The 14,404-nt window shown below is 45.6% G+C and overlaps 1 protein-coding gene across 1 annotated transcript in view; it reads right to left on the bottom strand.

Annotated features, from left to right (window-relative positions):
- The window catches only part of casz1 (castor zinc finger 1), a 145,425-nt gene that overhangs the window by 18,684 nt on the left and 112,337 nt on the right, over nt 1–14,404 (bottom strand). The window contains exons 19-21 of the mRNA XM_059951623.1: nt 13,201–13,372; nt 7,395–7,543; nt 5,190–5,397 (exon numbers count right to left, since the gene is read on the bottom strand). Coding sequence (XP_059807606.1) covers nt 5,190–5,397; nt 7,395–7,543; nt 13,201–13,372 — 529 coding nt within the window. The remainder of the gene's footprint in view (nt 1–5,189; nt 5,398–7,394; nt 7,544–13,200; nt 13,373–14,404) is intronic.

Raw genomic sequence — 14,404 nt, 5'->3', positions numbered from 1 at the left:
CTTCATCGTTACTTTCAAAGGCTTTGAGAGGGTTTTAGAACATAGAACAGTTTGGGACAATACATGCTCTTTAATCTACTCCAAGATCAATCTAACCCTTCCCTCCTGCATAGGCCTCCATTTTTCTATCATCCATGTCCCTATTTTAAATGTCCCTGGCCACGTGCTTCACACGCCCACTCCTCTCTGTCTTAAAAAGAAATCCTATACATTCCTCCAATCACCTTAAAACGACATCCCCTCATACTGTTCACTCTATCAATGCCTCTAATCATCTTATACAGGTAATCCCTCCTCTTCTTTTTCTCCAGAGACAATAGCCCGATCTTGCTGAACCTATTCTCATGAGATGTGCTCTCCAATCCAGGCAGCATCCTGGTAAAACTTGATAGATGTAAATTTTAGTAACACTGGCAACATAGCAGAAATCAGCCAATCGGTACTAGTGGTGAGTGCAGGCACTTCCAAGTGGACACTTGAAGAGTGAGCATGATGTACAATCTCCTCTTCGAGGTAGCCTGTGCTCGTCCGCTTTCCATCGGGGAAGGGGAACAGGGATCCAGGGTGAAAACCTGGACCTCATCCGAGACGAGTGACCTTTCTGAAGGTCAGACCTCTGCTCTGCGCCTCTGTGTAATCTAACAAGTGCATCACCGCATGGTGCGGAAACTGCACTGCAACGAACAGGAGGGCTCTACAGTGCGTAGTCAAAACTGCCCGGCGTAACACTGCCTCTAGCCTACCCCCCACCCCCCATCAAGGACATAAAAACAGAAAGGTTCCAGAAAAAGGCCAGTAATATCATTAAGGATCCCACCCACTCTGCTCATGGACTGTTTGTCCGACTCCCATCAGGGAAGAGTATTCACAGCATCTATACCAGGACCACCAGAATCAAACGCAGTTACTTTCCCCAGGTAGTAAGGCTGATCAACACCTCCACCCACTAACCCGCCCCTCCACACACCCAACCACCACTACTTTACCATTTCCTGTCAGAATCACCCTATGTACACACACACTTCTGTGCCTAGCGTCACTTTATAGACATACAGTCAGTGTATATAAGATCATCTTATGCATTTACATTAATTATATTTGTTGTGTTCTTTATGCTTGTTCTGTTTTTTTTCCTGTTGTATTGGATTCAGAGTTACAATCATTTTGCTATCTTTTACACTGACAAATGACAATAAATAATCTTGATCTTCACTAACAATTTAGGCATAGATAGAGTGAATGCTGACTTTTCCCCCAGGAAAGGGAATCAAGAGATCCTTTAAGACCCTTCATCCAGACGTCGAGCGTCCATTTCCCTTCACAGATGCTGCCTGACCTGCTGAGTTTTCTCAGCGGTTTCTTTGTTGTTCTAGTCTGGTAAAACTTCCTCTAAGGCAGGGGTTTGCAACCTGGGGTCCACGGACCCCTCGGTTAATGGTAGGGGTCCATGGCATAAAAAAGATTGGGAACCCCTGCTCCAAGGCAGGTATATCCAAAAGATAACAGCATTCAAGTTTCACCAAAGCCTGCCACAGTATAACTATAACGAGGCTTCTCTTGCCATTGGGAAACAAAACCGTTCCCAACCAAAAGCCCTTTTGGCATCATGATGGGCATAATTATATTGTAAGTATCCTGATCATGGCCTGGTAAGGGAAATTGCAATGCATGGGGACGCAAGAGGTTGCAGAGAGTAGTGGACACAGCCTGGTCCATCGCGAGCACAGTCCTCCCCACCACTGACAGCATCTACTGGAGGCCCTGCCTCAGGAAGAGGGCATCAATCATTACGGATCCCACCATCTGAGTCATGCCCTCATCTTGTTATTTCTGACAGAAGCCTGAAGTCCCACCCCACCAGGTTCAGGAGCAGCTATCTGCCCATAACCATGGGGTTGATAAATTGGCACAGCACTACCCACCCTCAGCAGTGTAACACTACAGACCACAGCTTGCACTCTTGCACTAATGTCTTGCTTTTGCACAGTCCTTTTCCCACTGTACAGTATACTTTTATATAGAAATTATATTCTGTGTGTGATCTGTATCCTCCGAGAGGACCATAACCTTGTCGTAGGGTTTGGAGACTTGTGTGCCTCAATGACCCAGAGAGCTATGGAGTCAGGGCATTATGCTTTGGCTCTTGGTAGGGTCACCCGTGCCAAATAGGTCAAAGGGTAGAGGTCATTTGAAAAGTGGTCCACTGGTCCTCCAGGTTCAGGGGTTCAGCTCAGGGCTAACGACCCTCCCTGGTAAAGCAAAATTGTTATGGAAACAGCAATGAAGAAACCTCTATATCTGTGCGCAACAATACGGAGAGACAGAGATGGAGGACCTTCATCGCATAACAGTCAGTAAGTAAGTAAGCCAGCGATCTGTACCAATGTGTCTGTGAGGCTCCTGCAAGGTTTCCATTTTACCTGCACCTCACCGTACTTGTTCACATAACAATAAACTCGACCTGACTCGAGACCAGAGAGAGACCATTCGGTTGTCTCCCTGCAGCCAACAGCATGGATTAAAAACACATTTGCATTTCATTTGACTCGAGCTCTCTGAGTAACACACACAACAAGCTGGACGAACCGGCAGGACAGGCAGCGTTTATAGAAAGGGCGCCACGGTAGCTTAGAGGTTAGCGCAACGCTACCACAGCCCATGGTGCCGTAGTTTGGAGTTCAATTCGTCCATCCTCTGTAAGGAGTTGGTATGTTCTTGCCATGAATTGCTCCGGGTGCCCTGGGCTCCTCCCAGATTCCAAAGGTGTACTGATCAGTAGGTTAATTGGTCTTCGTAAATAGTCCTGTGATTAGGCAAGTGTTAACTCAGTGGGTTGCTGGGCAGTGTGGCTTATCGGGCCTGAAAGGCCTGTTCTGTGCCATCTCTAAATAAACATAAAGAGTCAACGTTTCACGTTGAAAACCTTCATGAAATGTCGATTCTTTGTCCCCTTCCACAGACGCTGCCTGACCTGCTGAGTTCCTCCAGCATTTTGTGTGTATTGCTTTGGATTTCCAGCATCTGCAGAATCTCGTGCTTATGGAGAGCTCTTGAGTAGTTTATTTTCTATTTCTTTAAGTGGATAAACCTTGTTTGAGAGAGTACCTGCAGCATCCTGAACTATTGGGACATCGCTTTTAATCGGAGTGGGAGCAGCAACGGTCGGGTTGAGACCTGGAGTGCTGGTTGGTAGGACAACATTCCTGGCGGATCCAAGAGTCACGCTGAGCAGAGAGTGTGAGAGACAGGATGGAGAGAGGAGGAATGGCAGTGAAGAATGGGTGGTTCGGAACAAGGCTTGTGGCAAGGATGGAGATGGTGCATTGCGGGTAGCGTCAGCAGCAGGAGTAACCGGGCAGCCTAAAAGAATATTCCGGAAAGCAGAAGGAGAAACAAAACAAAAGGAAAATGAAATCACAGCCAAGGCACCACAGTGAAAAGATGAAAATGGAAAAGCAGTAAAAATGATCAACTTAAACAAGTCACAGTTACAGCAATGGAAGTTAAACTGCTAGTGTGTCTGTGTGGTACCTGCGCTTCTTCATTATTCTTTCAGCTTCAACATTTTAAAGCACTGTGTACATTTATCCTTCATAATATGATCCCTTCTCCCTCACTCTCCTGCCATCTGTTCCCGGACCCCTAATTCTGTGCCCTTTTACCCCCTCTCCTTTGTCCTTTCCCATCTCCAATGCCCTCCATTGTTCTCTCTCTCTATCTCTTAATCCTCTTTTTTGCTGTTCTTTGTTTCTCTTTCCATTCTTTTATTCTCTATTCCTGCCTCTCCCTCCCTATTCGACTCCCCTCCCCATTGAAAGGCTTGGATAGAGTGGACGTGGAGAGGATGTTTCCTTTAGTGGGTGAGTCTAGGACTGGAGGAAACAAGGATGCACGTTTAGAACAGAGATGAGGACAAACTTTTTTAGCCAGAGGGTGGGTGAATCTGTGGAATTCATTACCATGGACAGCTCTGGAGGTCAAGTTTTGGGATATATTTAAAGCTGAGGTTGATAGTGTCTTGATTAGCCAGGGCAACAAAGGTTACAGGGAGAAGGCAAGAGAATAGGATAGGGATCAACCGTGGGCATGAGAGAGATAATAAATCAGCCATGGTGGGGCAGACTCAATGGGCCAAATGGTCAAATTCTGCTCCTATTCCTCATGCCGTTGCTGCATTACAACATAGGTAAATTGGCCAGTACCACAGTGTTCAAAGAAGATAAGAGCTTCCTTGATGAGCTCTATTAACTTTCTGCTTATCCAGATGTTCACATCTGTGTTGGATGTACTGACCATCTTCTGCTGACATTAAGTTCTTGGCTTCTTAGACTGTCAGTCTAGTTACATTCACAATGAAATGCCTACTAACTGAGCTGGGTTTCACTGAGCTGCAACGTGCCTCTCGACCACACGTGGAATATTGTGCTCTGTTCTAGGCTCCTCATTATAGGAAGGATGTGGAAGCTTTAGAGAGGATGCAGATGAGATTTACCAGGATGTTGCCTGGATTGGAGAACATGTTTTATGAGGTGGGGCGAGCTTTTCTCTTTGGAGCAAGCAGGATGGGAGATGACTTGATAGAGGTGGACAAGATGATAAAAAGGAATACATTGAGTGGACGGATAGAGAAGTTTCCCAGGACAGAAGTTGCTAATACCATGGTTCATCACTTTAAAGTGATATGAGGAAAGTATAGGGGAAGTCTGAAGTTAAGTTTTTTACACAGAGAGTGGTGGGTGCATGGAATGCCCTGGTGGTTGAGACAGATACATTAGGGGTATTTAAAGAACTCTTAGATAGGTATGTGGATGACAGAAAATGGAGGGGATGCAACAGGGAAGGGTTATTTTGAACTTCTCCTCTCACCCCTGCCAACCTTCTTATTCTGACTTCTCCCCCTCTCTAGTCCTAATGAAGGTCTCGTCCTGAAACATTGACTGTTTATTCCTCTCTGTAGATGCTGCCTGACCTGCTGAGTTCCTATGGTGTTTTGTGCATGTCATATCTGCAGCAGTTCAGATCATTGACCTGTAACATTCCTCGCCATTCCTCGCCCACTGGGTGCTTGCAGCCTTTTCATGTTGTATGTATTTCCCGACCTCAATTACAGGTCCATCCTTTGACAAACACCTCCCAGCACCGCAGAGATTGCTGGCTCGATGGGGGGCTCCAATGGTTGAACGCCTTACCTGCCACACTGCTTTCGTTTCCAACTGGGGTGCTGGTGCAGCTGCGGTCTGGAACCGAAGACTCGGAGGACAGGCCGGCCGGGCTGGTTGCCAAGGGGTAGTCCATGCACTCGTCTGTTTCCATGTCCACCATGTTAGATGATGATGTCACAGCTGAGGAGCCACTGGTGGCAGCCATGTTGTCAGTGGCGTCGTCACTCCTGGGCCCCTGTGGAGAAAGAGCCAGGATTGAGAGGGCAATAGAGTAAAGTCTGGGCAAACTCGGGGGGGGGGGAAGAGGCATGGGCGGACACCCCTCACCCTCTCCACCACACATCCGTCTGTAGTCCTTTTCATCTAGTCCAAAATGGTATGGGATGTTCCTTCTGCCAATGTACCTCACATACTGTCTGCCCTACATGCCTCACCTTGTTGCCTTGAAAACCAAGGCCTCAATCAAAATCCACCAATCTGTCAACAAAACCTCTCTTTGGAAGTGACTTATGATTCCATGGCATTCCCTAGTTTTATTTTACAGGAAGCAATCGATGGGATAAATTGGAAAGTGCGTCTACATGAAACATACAACACTCATCATCAGGGACACTCACCACCCAGGTCAGGCTCTCTTCTCGCTGCTGCCATCGGGAAGAAGGTACAGGAGCCTCAGGACTCACACCGCCAGGTTCAGGAACAGTTATCACCCCTCAGCCATCAGGCTCTTGAACCAGAGGGAATAACTTCACTTATCCCGTCACTGAAATGTTCCCACAACCAATGGATTCACTCTTCATCTCATGTCCTCAATATTTATTGCTTGCTTATTTATTATTAGTATTTCTTTTCTCTCTCTTTTGTATTTGCAATTTCTTGTAATTTACACTGTGGTTGAATGCCCAAGTTGGTGCGGACCTTCATTAATTCAGTTATAGTTATTCTTCTATGGATTTATTCTGTATGCTCACAAGAAAATGAAATGAATGTCAGGGTTGTATATGGTGACATGTGTGTACTTTGAACTTTGTGTGTTGGAATACCCTCCAGTGGCCTCGATAAACACAGAAGCAGCAACTCTCGATTAGTTCTAGATTTCCCCGCCCTGGGAAAAAGATACTGACAATCTACCCAATATAAATACATTGTCGATTAAAGGAATGCATCAGAATGTATTTTAAATGTAAAATGGTATGAGATTGTCTTTGGAAACTATTGTTGAATGGCTGACTGGGTTATCTGAAGGGAGCTCAACTATGCATCTTATCCAGGTCTGGATTAATTCACTGGTGACACTAGAAAAAAAGCAAAATTCATAAATGGGATTATTCCTTCCAACATGACACCTCTCTGTTTCTTCAGCTCCTCTAGCTTTTCCCCTTTTACCACCCCCAAATTGAATCTCCCCAATTAGCAGCTGCCTCTTCAGTGGCCAAGGCCCTAGGATCTTGGCTTCACTTTTAAGACCCTTTTCTTCTTTAGGACACTCCTTAAAGCCTTCCCCTTGACCAATCCTTTGGTCACCTGTCCCCAGTCTCCGTGTGGCTCATAGGCTAATAACATCTTCGATGAAGCACCTTGGACACCTTACTGGTTAAATACACTCACCACTTGTACCTAATAAAGTGGCCACTGAGTGTATATTCATAGTCTTCTGCTGCTGTAGCCCATCCACTTCGAAATTCGACATGCTGTGCATTCAGAGATGCTCTTCTGCACACCACTGTTGTAACGTGTAGTTATTTGAGTTACGGTCACCTTCCTGTCAGCCTGAACCACTCTGGCCATTCTCCTCCAACCTCTCCCATTAACAAGGCATATTTGCCCACAGAATTGCCACTCACTGGATGTTTTCTGTTTTTGGCACCATCCTCTAAAATCTAGAGACAGTTATGCATGAATATTCTAGGATAACAGCAGATTCTGAGACATGCAAACCATCCTGTCTGGCACCAACAGTCATTCCACGGTCAAAGTCACTTAGATCACATTTCTTCCCCATTCTGATGTTTGGTTTGAACAACAACTGAACCTCTTGACCATGTCTGCAGGCTTTTTTGCTGCCACATGGTTGGCTGATTAGATATTTAGATTAACAAACAGATGCACCTAATAAAGTGGCCACCAAGTGTACTGTTATCAGCTAAGGATTTTGATTGAAGTTGTCCAGTGAGATGAGAGGTTGGGGAAAGAAATGAAAAATCTTAGTTTTTGATCAAACTCGACAGGTACCTGGCTGTGGATCTTGTCGAAGTTCTTGCCCAGCATTCTCCTCATGTGCTTGCGAGAGTGGGATGTCATCTGGTGCTTAAGGAGGAAGGAGAAGAGGCAGCCATCGCGGATGCAGTGAAAGTGACTATTTACCTGGTTGTACTTGCAGCCTGCAAGACACAAGAGACAAATAAATAAATCCCCAGAGCGGAAAGAGTACTGGGTGGGCATTGCCACAGGAGCGACAATGATGTGTCATCACATTGACTGTGCTGACAGTGCAGAGGTGAGGAAAATGGGTTAATGCACAATGCTAGGTCTTTGCGAAATGGTGCCGCGTTGGACTGAACACAGTTGCCATGGACACCCCTCGAGTTCCTATTAAATCTATCTCCTCTACCTTAAACCCTCTTATTCTTGATTCCCCAATCCTGGGTGAAAAGTCTGAGTGCATTCACCCCTAGGAGGTTGATAAAGACAGTCAGGAATTGGGGTTACAATCAGGTCAGAGCCATGAATTTGTTATATGCCAAAGCAGGTTTGAAATGCTGTGCGATTTGCTCAGGCCCCTGATCAATATGTTTGATTGATGCAGCAGTGGAAATATCCCAGAGTGACCAATATATGCCCCCAAAGCCATCCATGATCTTCATAACTTCCTGTTGAATTGGCCTAGCTGCTAATTTAGGGCAAAGAAAGAGAATGAAAAGGTTAATGAATGAGGTGTGTTTAATGGCTCCGGGCCTGTACTTGCTGGAGTTTAGAAAAATGAGTTGGGGGATTCTCACTGAAACCTATCAAATATTGAAATACCTGGATAGAGTGGACGTGGAGAGGATGCTTCCTATTCTGGGCGAGTCTAGGACCTGGGGGCACAGCCTCATTACAAAGATGTCCCTTTAGAAAAGAGATGAAGAGGAATTTCTTCACCCAGCAGATGGTGAATCTGTGGAATTAATGCCACAGATGGCTGTGGAGGCCAAGTCACTGGGTATATCTAAAGCAGAGGTTGGTAGGTTCTAGAAGGGTAATGTTATCAAAGGTTATGGGGAGAAATCAGGATAATGGGGTTGAGAGGGATAATAAATCAGCCATGGTGGAGCAAACTCGATGGCCTGAATAGCCAAATTCTAACTGACTGTGGGCAACAATGGCGGGATATGTTAACAGTAGAAACACTGCGCATTCTTCAATCAAGCTCAGCTTGTTAAATCGATGCTAAATCATCAGTCAGGTTTGTAATTCACTTCCTGTAATTAATATCTGCTGAATTTAATGCAAGCATATTCATAAAGGTATTATAAAGAGAAGTCATAGAGAGGATTACAACTGATGTGGTAACAGTTTGTGCTTTAATCAAACCTAATTGGTTGTAGCTGAAAGCTTCAATGCAGCTTTGAAAATTAAAAATGTTCTGGAGGGACGTTTTCCCCATATTTGTGTCTCTCTTCTGTGGAAATAAAGGGATATAATCTCCTATCTTCTCCTTCTATCCTGGATCTCAGTTCTTGGCTTCTTCGTAACTGTGGCTGCTGAACTCCAGAGCAGAGGTGAAAGCCACCCGGTCCAGCCTGGTTTAGTGTACTGTAAATATAGTTTTGGCCCAAGCTATCCTTACCAGTAAGCTCACACGGGCTGGAAGTTTGTTAGCTCCACACCTGTCCTGAGGATTCCTGGAGTTAACCATTAAACTCCTGATGCTGACAGGGCAGCAGATCTGGAAACTAATTTCAACTTGGGTAATGGATGGCTGTGTTTTGGAGAAGCACTTTAAGCCGAACCATCATACACTCACACATACTTTATGACAATCAATTTATATCACTTCTGGTCTCCTAGATATAGGAAGGATATCAGTAAGATTGAAAGAGTGCAGAGAAGTTTTAATAGGATGTTGTCGGCTCTTCAGAAGCTGAGTTGCAGGGAAAGATTGAAGCGGTTAGGACTTTATTCCTTGAAACGTAGAAGAATGAGGGGGGATTTGATAGAGGTTTACAAAATTATGAGGGGTATCAACAGAGTAAATGCGAGTAGGCTCTTTCCACTTAGACTAGGAGAGAGAAATACGAGAGGACATGGCTTTAGGCTGAAAGGGGAAAGGTTTAGGGGGAAAATTGGGGGAACTTCTTCACTCAGAGAGCGGTGGGAGTTTGGAACGAGCTGCCATCTGATGTGGTAAATGCAGCTCACTCTGAAGTTTTAAGAATAAATTGGATAGATACATAGATGGGAGGAGTCTGGAGGGTTATGGACTGGGTGCAGGTCAATGGGACTAGTGGAATAAAGTTTTGGCACAGACTAGAAGTGCCGAATGGCCTGTTTTATGTGCTGTAGTGTTCTATGGTTCTATGACAACAAGGCGGGGGTTCTTGTTTGACCACGTTGTTCTCACACTGCTAAGGACAGAGTTATGCAGATAGGAAAAAGGACTTGGGTCCAACTTGTCCAAGCCAACTACCCGAGTCACTCCCTTTTGTCCATGTTTGGCCCATAACCCTCTAAACTTTCCAATTCACAAATTGTCCAGACTGGACCGGTTAATGAATAGGAAAGACTTAGAAAGAAACTAACTGTTGCTACCTTCAGCAGTTGCTCTGGCAGCTTGTTCCAAACACCCAGCACCTTCTGTAAGCAAAACCTGCCCATCAGGTTCATCGTCATCAAGAAACAGAACATGACAGCACAGAAACAGGCCCTTCGGCCCATAAATTGTGCTAAACCATTAATCTACCTTGTCCCGTTGACATGTACCCAGATCATAGCTCTCCATACCCTCTCATCCATGTACCTATCCAAACTTTCCTTAGGTGTTGAAATTAACCCTCATTCATCACTTCCTCTGGCAGCTCATTCCACACTCTCACCACCCTCATGTTCCCCTTAAATATTTCACCTTTCAACCTTAACCCATGACCTCTAGTTCAAGTCTCACCCAACTTCAGAGGAAAAAGTCTGCTTGCATTGACCCTATCAATACCCCTCATAATTTTGCGTATCTCTATCAAATTTCCCCTCATTCTCCTACATTTCAGGAAATAAAGTCCTAACTTATTCAGCCTTTCCCTATAACTCAGGTCCTCAAGTCCCAGCAACATCCTTGTAAATTTTCTCTGTTCTAAAAGGTTCCTTTCAAACCTTTCTTCTCTCAGCTGAAATCAATGCCCCCTAGTTTTAAACTCCTCTGCCCAGGGTGGAGATACGTCTCTACCAAAGGAGGTGTAAGGTGCACTTTCCCTCCACTAGCCTGCAGGTCACCTTGGGCAAGGTGTAGCACCTGCTCAGCCCCCTGATCAGTCATGTGAAGCCATGGGAGTAGGTGGTGGGTGGTCGTATGAGCAGCCGTTGCATATCACAAGTCCTGGTTATGCGACCACTGACACCAGGTAGTCAGTCTCTGAAGAGTATTGATAATGGCTGGGATCACCCATCTTGTAAAGACACTGCCCAGAAGAAGGCAATGGCATACCGCTTCTGTAGAAAAATTTGCCCCAAGAACTTTCATGGTCATGGAGACCATTATTGCCCACATCATATAACCTAGCACATAATGATGATGACGACACTGGGAAATCCACCTTATTTATAGAAACATAGAAAACCTACAGTACAATACAGGCCCTTTGGCCCACAAAGTTGTGCCGAACACGTCCCTACCTGGTCAGAAACTGAATTTGGCTATATTGGAAGGTCACAGGTCACTGTACAACCACAGTAACAAAGGACAATTAATCAAAGGTAGTGGACAAGATACGAACAAACTTTGCAGTAAATTGTGAGCAATTCTGAGCCCCTTGTCTAAGAAAGAATGTGCTGACATTGCAGAAGATCCAGAGGAAGTTCATGAGAATTATCCTGGGAATGAAGGGGTTAACGTACGAGAAGCATTTGATGGCTCTGGGTCTGTACTCACTGGAGTTTAGAAAAACGAGCAGGGATCTCAACGAAATCCTATCGAAGAGTGAAAGGCCAAGATGGAATGCACATGGAGCGTGTTTCCTTTGGCTGGGCAGTCTACAGCCTCAGAATAGAAGGACATCCCCTCAGAACTTGAGGAGGAACTCCTTTAGCCAGAGGGTGGTGAATCCGTGGGATTCAGCACCACAGACAGCTGTGGAGGCAAATTCAAAGTGGAGGTTGGTACATTTTTGATTAGTAAGGATGTCAAAGGTTATGGGGAGAAGGCAGGAGAATGAGGTTGGGTGGGATAATAAAACAGCCTTGATGGAATGGTGAAGCAGCCTCGATGGGCTGAATGACCTAATTCTGATCCTATGTCGTATGGTCCTATGGTCAAATCCTCTGCGCCAACGAGGAGGGGTTAAATGGAAAGACTGGAGAGCTGCTGGAGCTGAAGGGCAAGTTCAGGTGCGATAGGAGTCTTTAGCTGATTAATGATGAAAGATAATTTAGATTTTATTAGATTGTACTGAGTGGAAATTGTAACTCTCAATATCTTTTGGCCACTCTCCCAGGAGCACTAATTGCTTCCTTTCAGCACCTCACTTCCCAAGGGCTGCGTGACAGGCACACACATTCCCACAATTGGCGGCTGATGCGGTAAATTACAAACACCAGTAGAATAAGTGGCCACGGATGTCAGCACCTGTCAGAGTTTTCTCATGAGGAGCATTCCTTCAGTCCAGTCATCTACAGAGAACTCCTGGTGTAAAAGTTGGCCGACTTGGTGTCTACCTTTGTAATACAGTCATAGAGCGTCGATAAAGATTATGGAAACCACGTGGCTGTTCAGCCCATCATCCAGTGGGCAGTCTCCATATTAATCCCATTCTCCAGCACTTGGCTTATAGCCTTCTATGCTTTCTCCAAAACCTCAGCCCTCCACGATCTCCAACCCACTATAGCTGTTCGTGGATCCCTAATTTACATTGCCCCATCCATTTCAGCCTCTGGAATTCCCTTGAACCTGCAACCTCACTTTCCTACACCGTCTCTCACGTTGGTGTAATGGTTAGCACATTCCTTTGCAGTCCCAGTGACCGGGTTCAATTCCCACCACCGCCTATGAGGAGTTCTCCCCTTGACCGTGTGGGTTTCCTCCAGGTGCTCTGGTTTCCTCCCACACTCCAAAGGTGCACCGGTTGGTAGGTTAATGGGTCAATGTAAATTGTCCCATGATTAAGCTAGGATTAAAAATTGGGGGATTACTGGAAGGGCCTATTCAGCACTCTGGGTCAACAAACAAACAAATAAATAAACAGAGTCGACCTCTTTGACTTGCCCTGACATTTCTTTAGTTGACTTTCAGCTAAGAAGGATCCTATAATTGAAAGAGTACAGAGAAAATTTACCAGGAGGACTTGAGGATATGGGTTATAGGGAAAGGTTGAATAGGTTAGGACTTTATTCCTTGGAGTGTAGGAGAATGAGGGAAGATTTGATAGAGGTATACAAAATGATGAGGGGTATACATAAGGTAAATGCAAGCAGGCTTTTTTTCTACTGAGGCAGAGTGAGACTGGAACTGGAGGTCATAGGTTAAGGTTGAAAAGTGAAATATTTAAGGGAGAATTGAGGTGAAACTTTTCCGTTCAGAGGGTGGTGTGAGTAAAGAATGAGCTGCCAGTGGAAGTGGTGGATGTGGGTTTGATTGCAACACTTAAGAGAACTTTAGATAAGTACATGGATGAGATGGTTATGGAGCGATATGGTTATGCGAGTCAATGGGACTAGGCAGAATCATAGTTTGGCACGGACTAGATGGGCCGAACTGCACTCTATGACTCTCTCGTACACCGTGGGGCATTCTGCCACATTGATGTCATCATGTAAGTCCCCGCTGCTGTAGAATTGCCCTTCGGTTTCTCACCTAGCCTGCCACATTCTTCTCGCTTGGTGAAGTACTTGAAGCCATTGGCAGCCCGTCGCTCAGCCTTCTCGTGCTTTTTGATGTGCCAGGGGAGCTTTGTAGTGATGTTGGTCACAAAGTTGCAGAAAGGCCGTAAACAGTGGTAGTGTCCTCTCATACGGAATTCACATTGCTGCAATGGAAGAGAAGCAACTTGTTAGATCACAGTGGGCTTCCGACATTATATAACATGTGCCTGGGCTCTCCATGATGCTACATCATCCCTACTGAGCCTGAATTGTTAGCTACAAATCAGCCAGGCCGGGCAGCATCTAAACACAGGGTTCTGCAGATGCTGGCAATCCAGAGCAACACACACAAAATGCTGGAGGAAATCAGCAGGCCAGGCAGCGTCTATGAAGAGGAATAAACAGTTGATTCAGATTGAGGCCCTTCCTCAGGACTGGAAAGGAAGCGAAGAGAAGTCAGAATAAGAAGTTGGGGGGGGGGGGGGAGGGGAAGATGTACAACCTGGCAGATGATAGGTGAAGCCAGGTGGGGGAGGGAGGATGAAGTGAGAAGCTGGGAGGTGATTGGTGGAAAAGGTAAAAGGCTCAGGGAGAAGGTAGCTGATAGGAGAGTTGATGGGGCAAAGGGAGAAAGGGGAAGAGGAGAAGCACCAGAGGAAGTTGATAGGCAGGTGAGGGGAGTCAGAATGGGGAATGGGAAAAGCAGGAAGCGGGAGTGGGGGGCAGAAATTATCAGAAGTTAGAGAAATCAATGATCATGCCATCAGGTTGGAGACCACCCTGACGGAATATGAAGTGTTGCTCCTCCAACCTGAGAGCAACCTCATCGTAGCAGTAGAAAAGGCTACGGACTGACATGCTGATAAGGGAATGGGAAGTAGAATTAAAATGGTGGCCACTGATTAAAACGACTAGGAGATTTCTTTTCCTGAAGGTCATTAGTTCCTGCCACATCTCAAGGGCATGCAGACTGGTTGGGGTGACTGGTAAGTTGCCCTAGTGTGTGGGGGAGTGGTGGAGCATGTTTGGAGTGGAAGTGTTAATGGGAATGTGGGGAGAACAGGATTAGTGTAAAACGAGGAACTTGCTCTTGCAGAAACGTGGCTCCAGAACATCTCCTGCTCCGTCAGTCTTCAGGCCATCCTACTCAGGGACTTAATAATATCATTTTTTTTGTGACTGTATATGCTATCGTA

The sequence above is a fragment of the Hypanus sabinus genome, chromosome 27, assembly GCF_030144855.1.
Source record: "Hypanus sabinus isolate sHypSab1 chromosome 27, sHypSab1.hap1, whole genome shotgun sequence".
Taxonomy (NCBI): domain Eukaryota; kingdom Metazoa; phylum Chordata; class Chondrichthyes; order Myliobatiformes; family Dasyatidae; genus Hypanus; species Hypanus sabinus.
This window is presented reverse-complemented; position numbering and strand designations above follow the sequence as displayed.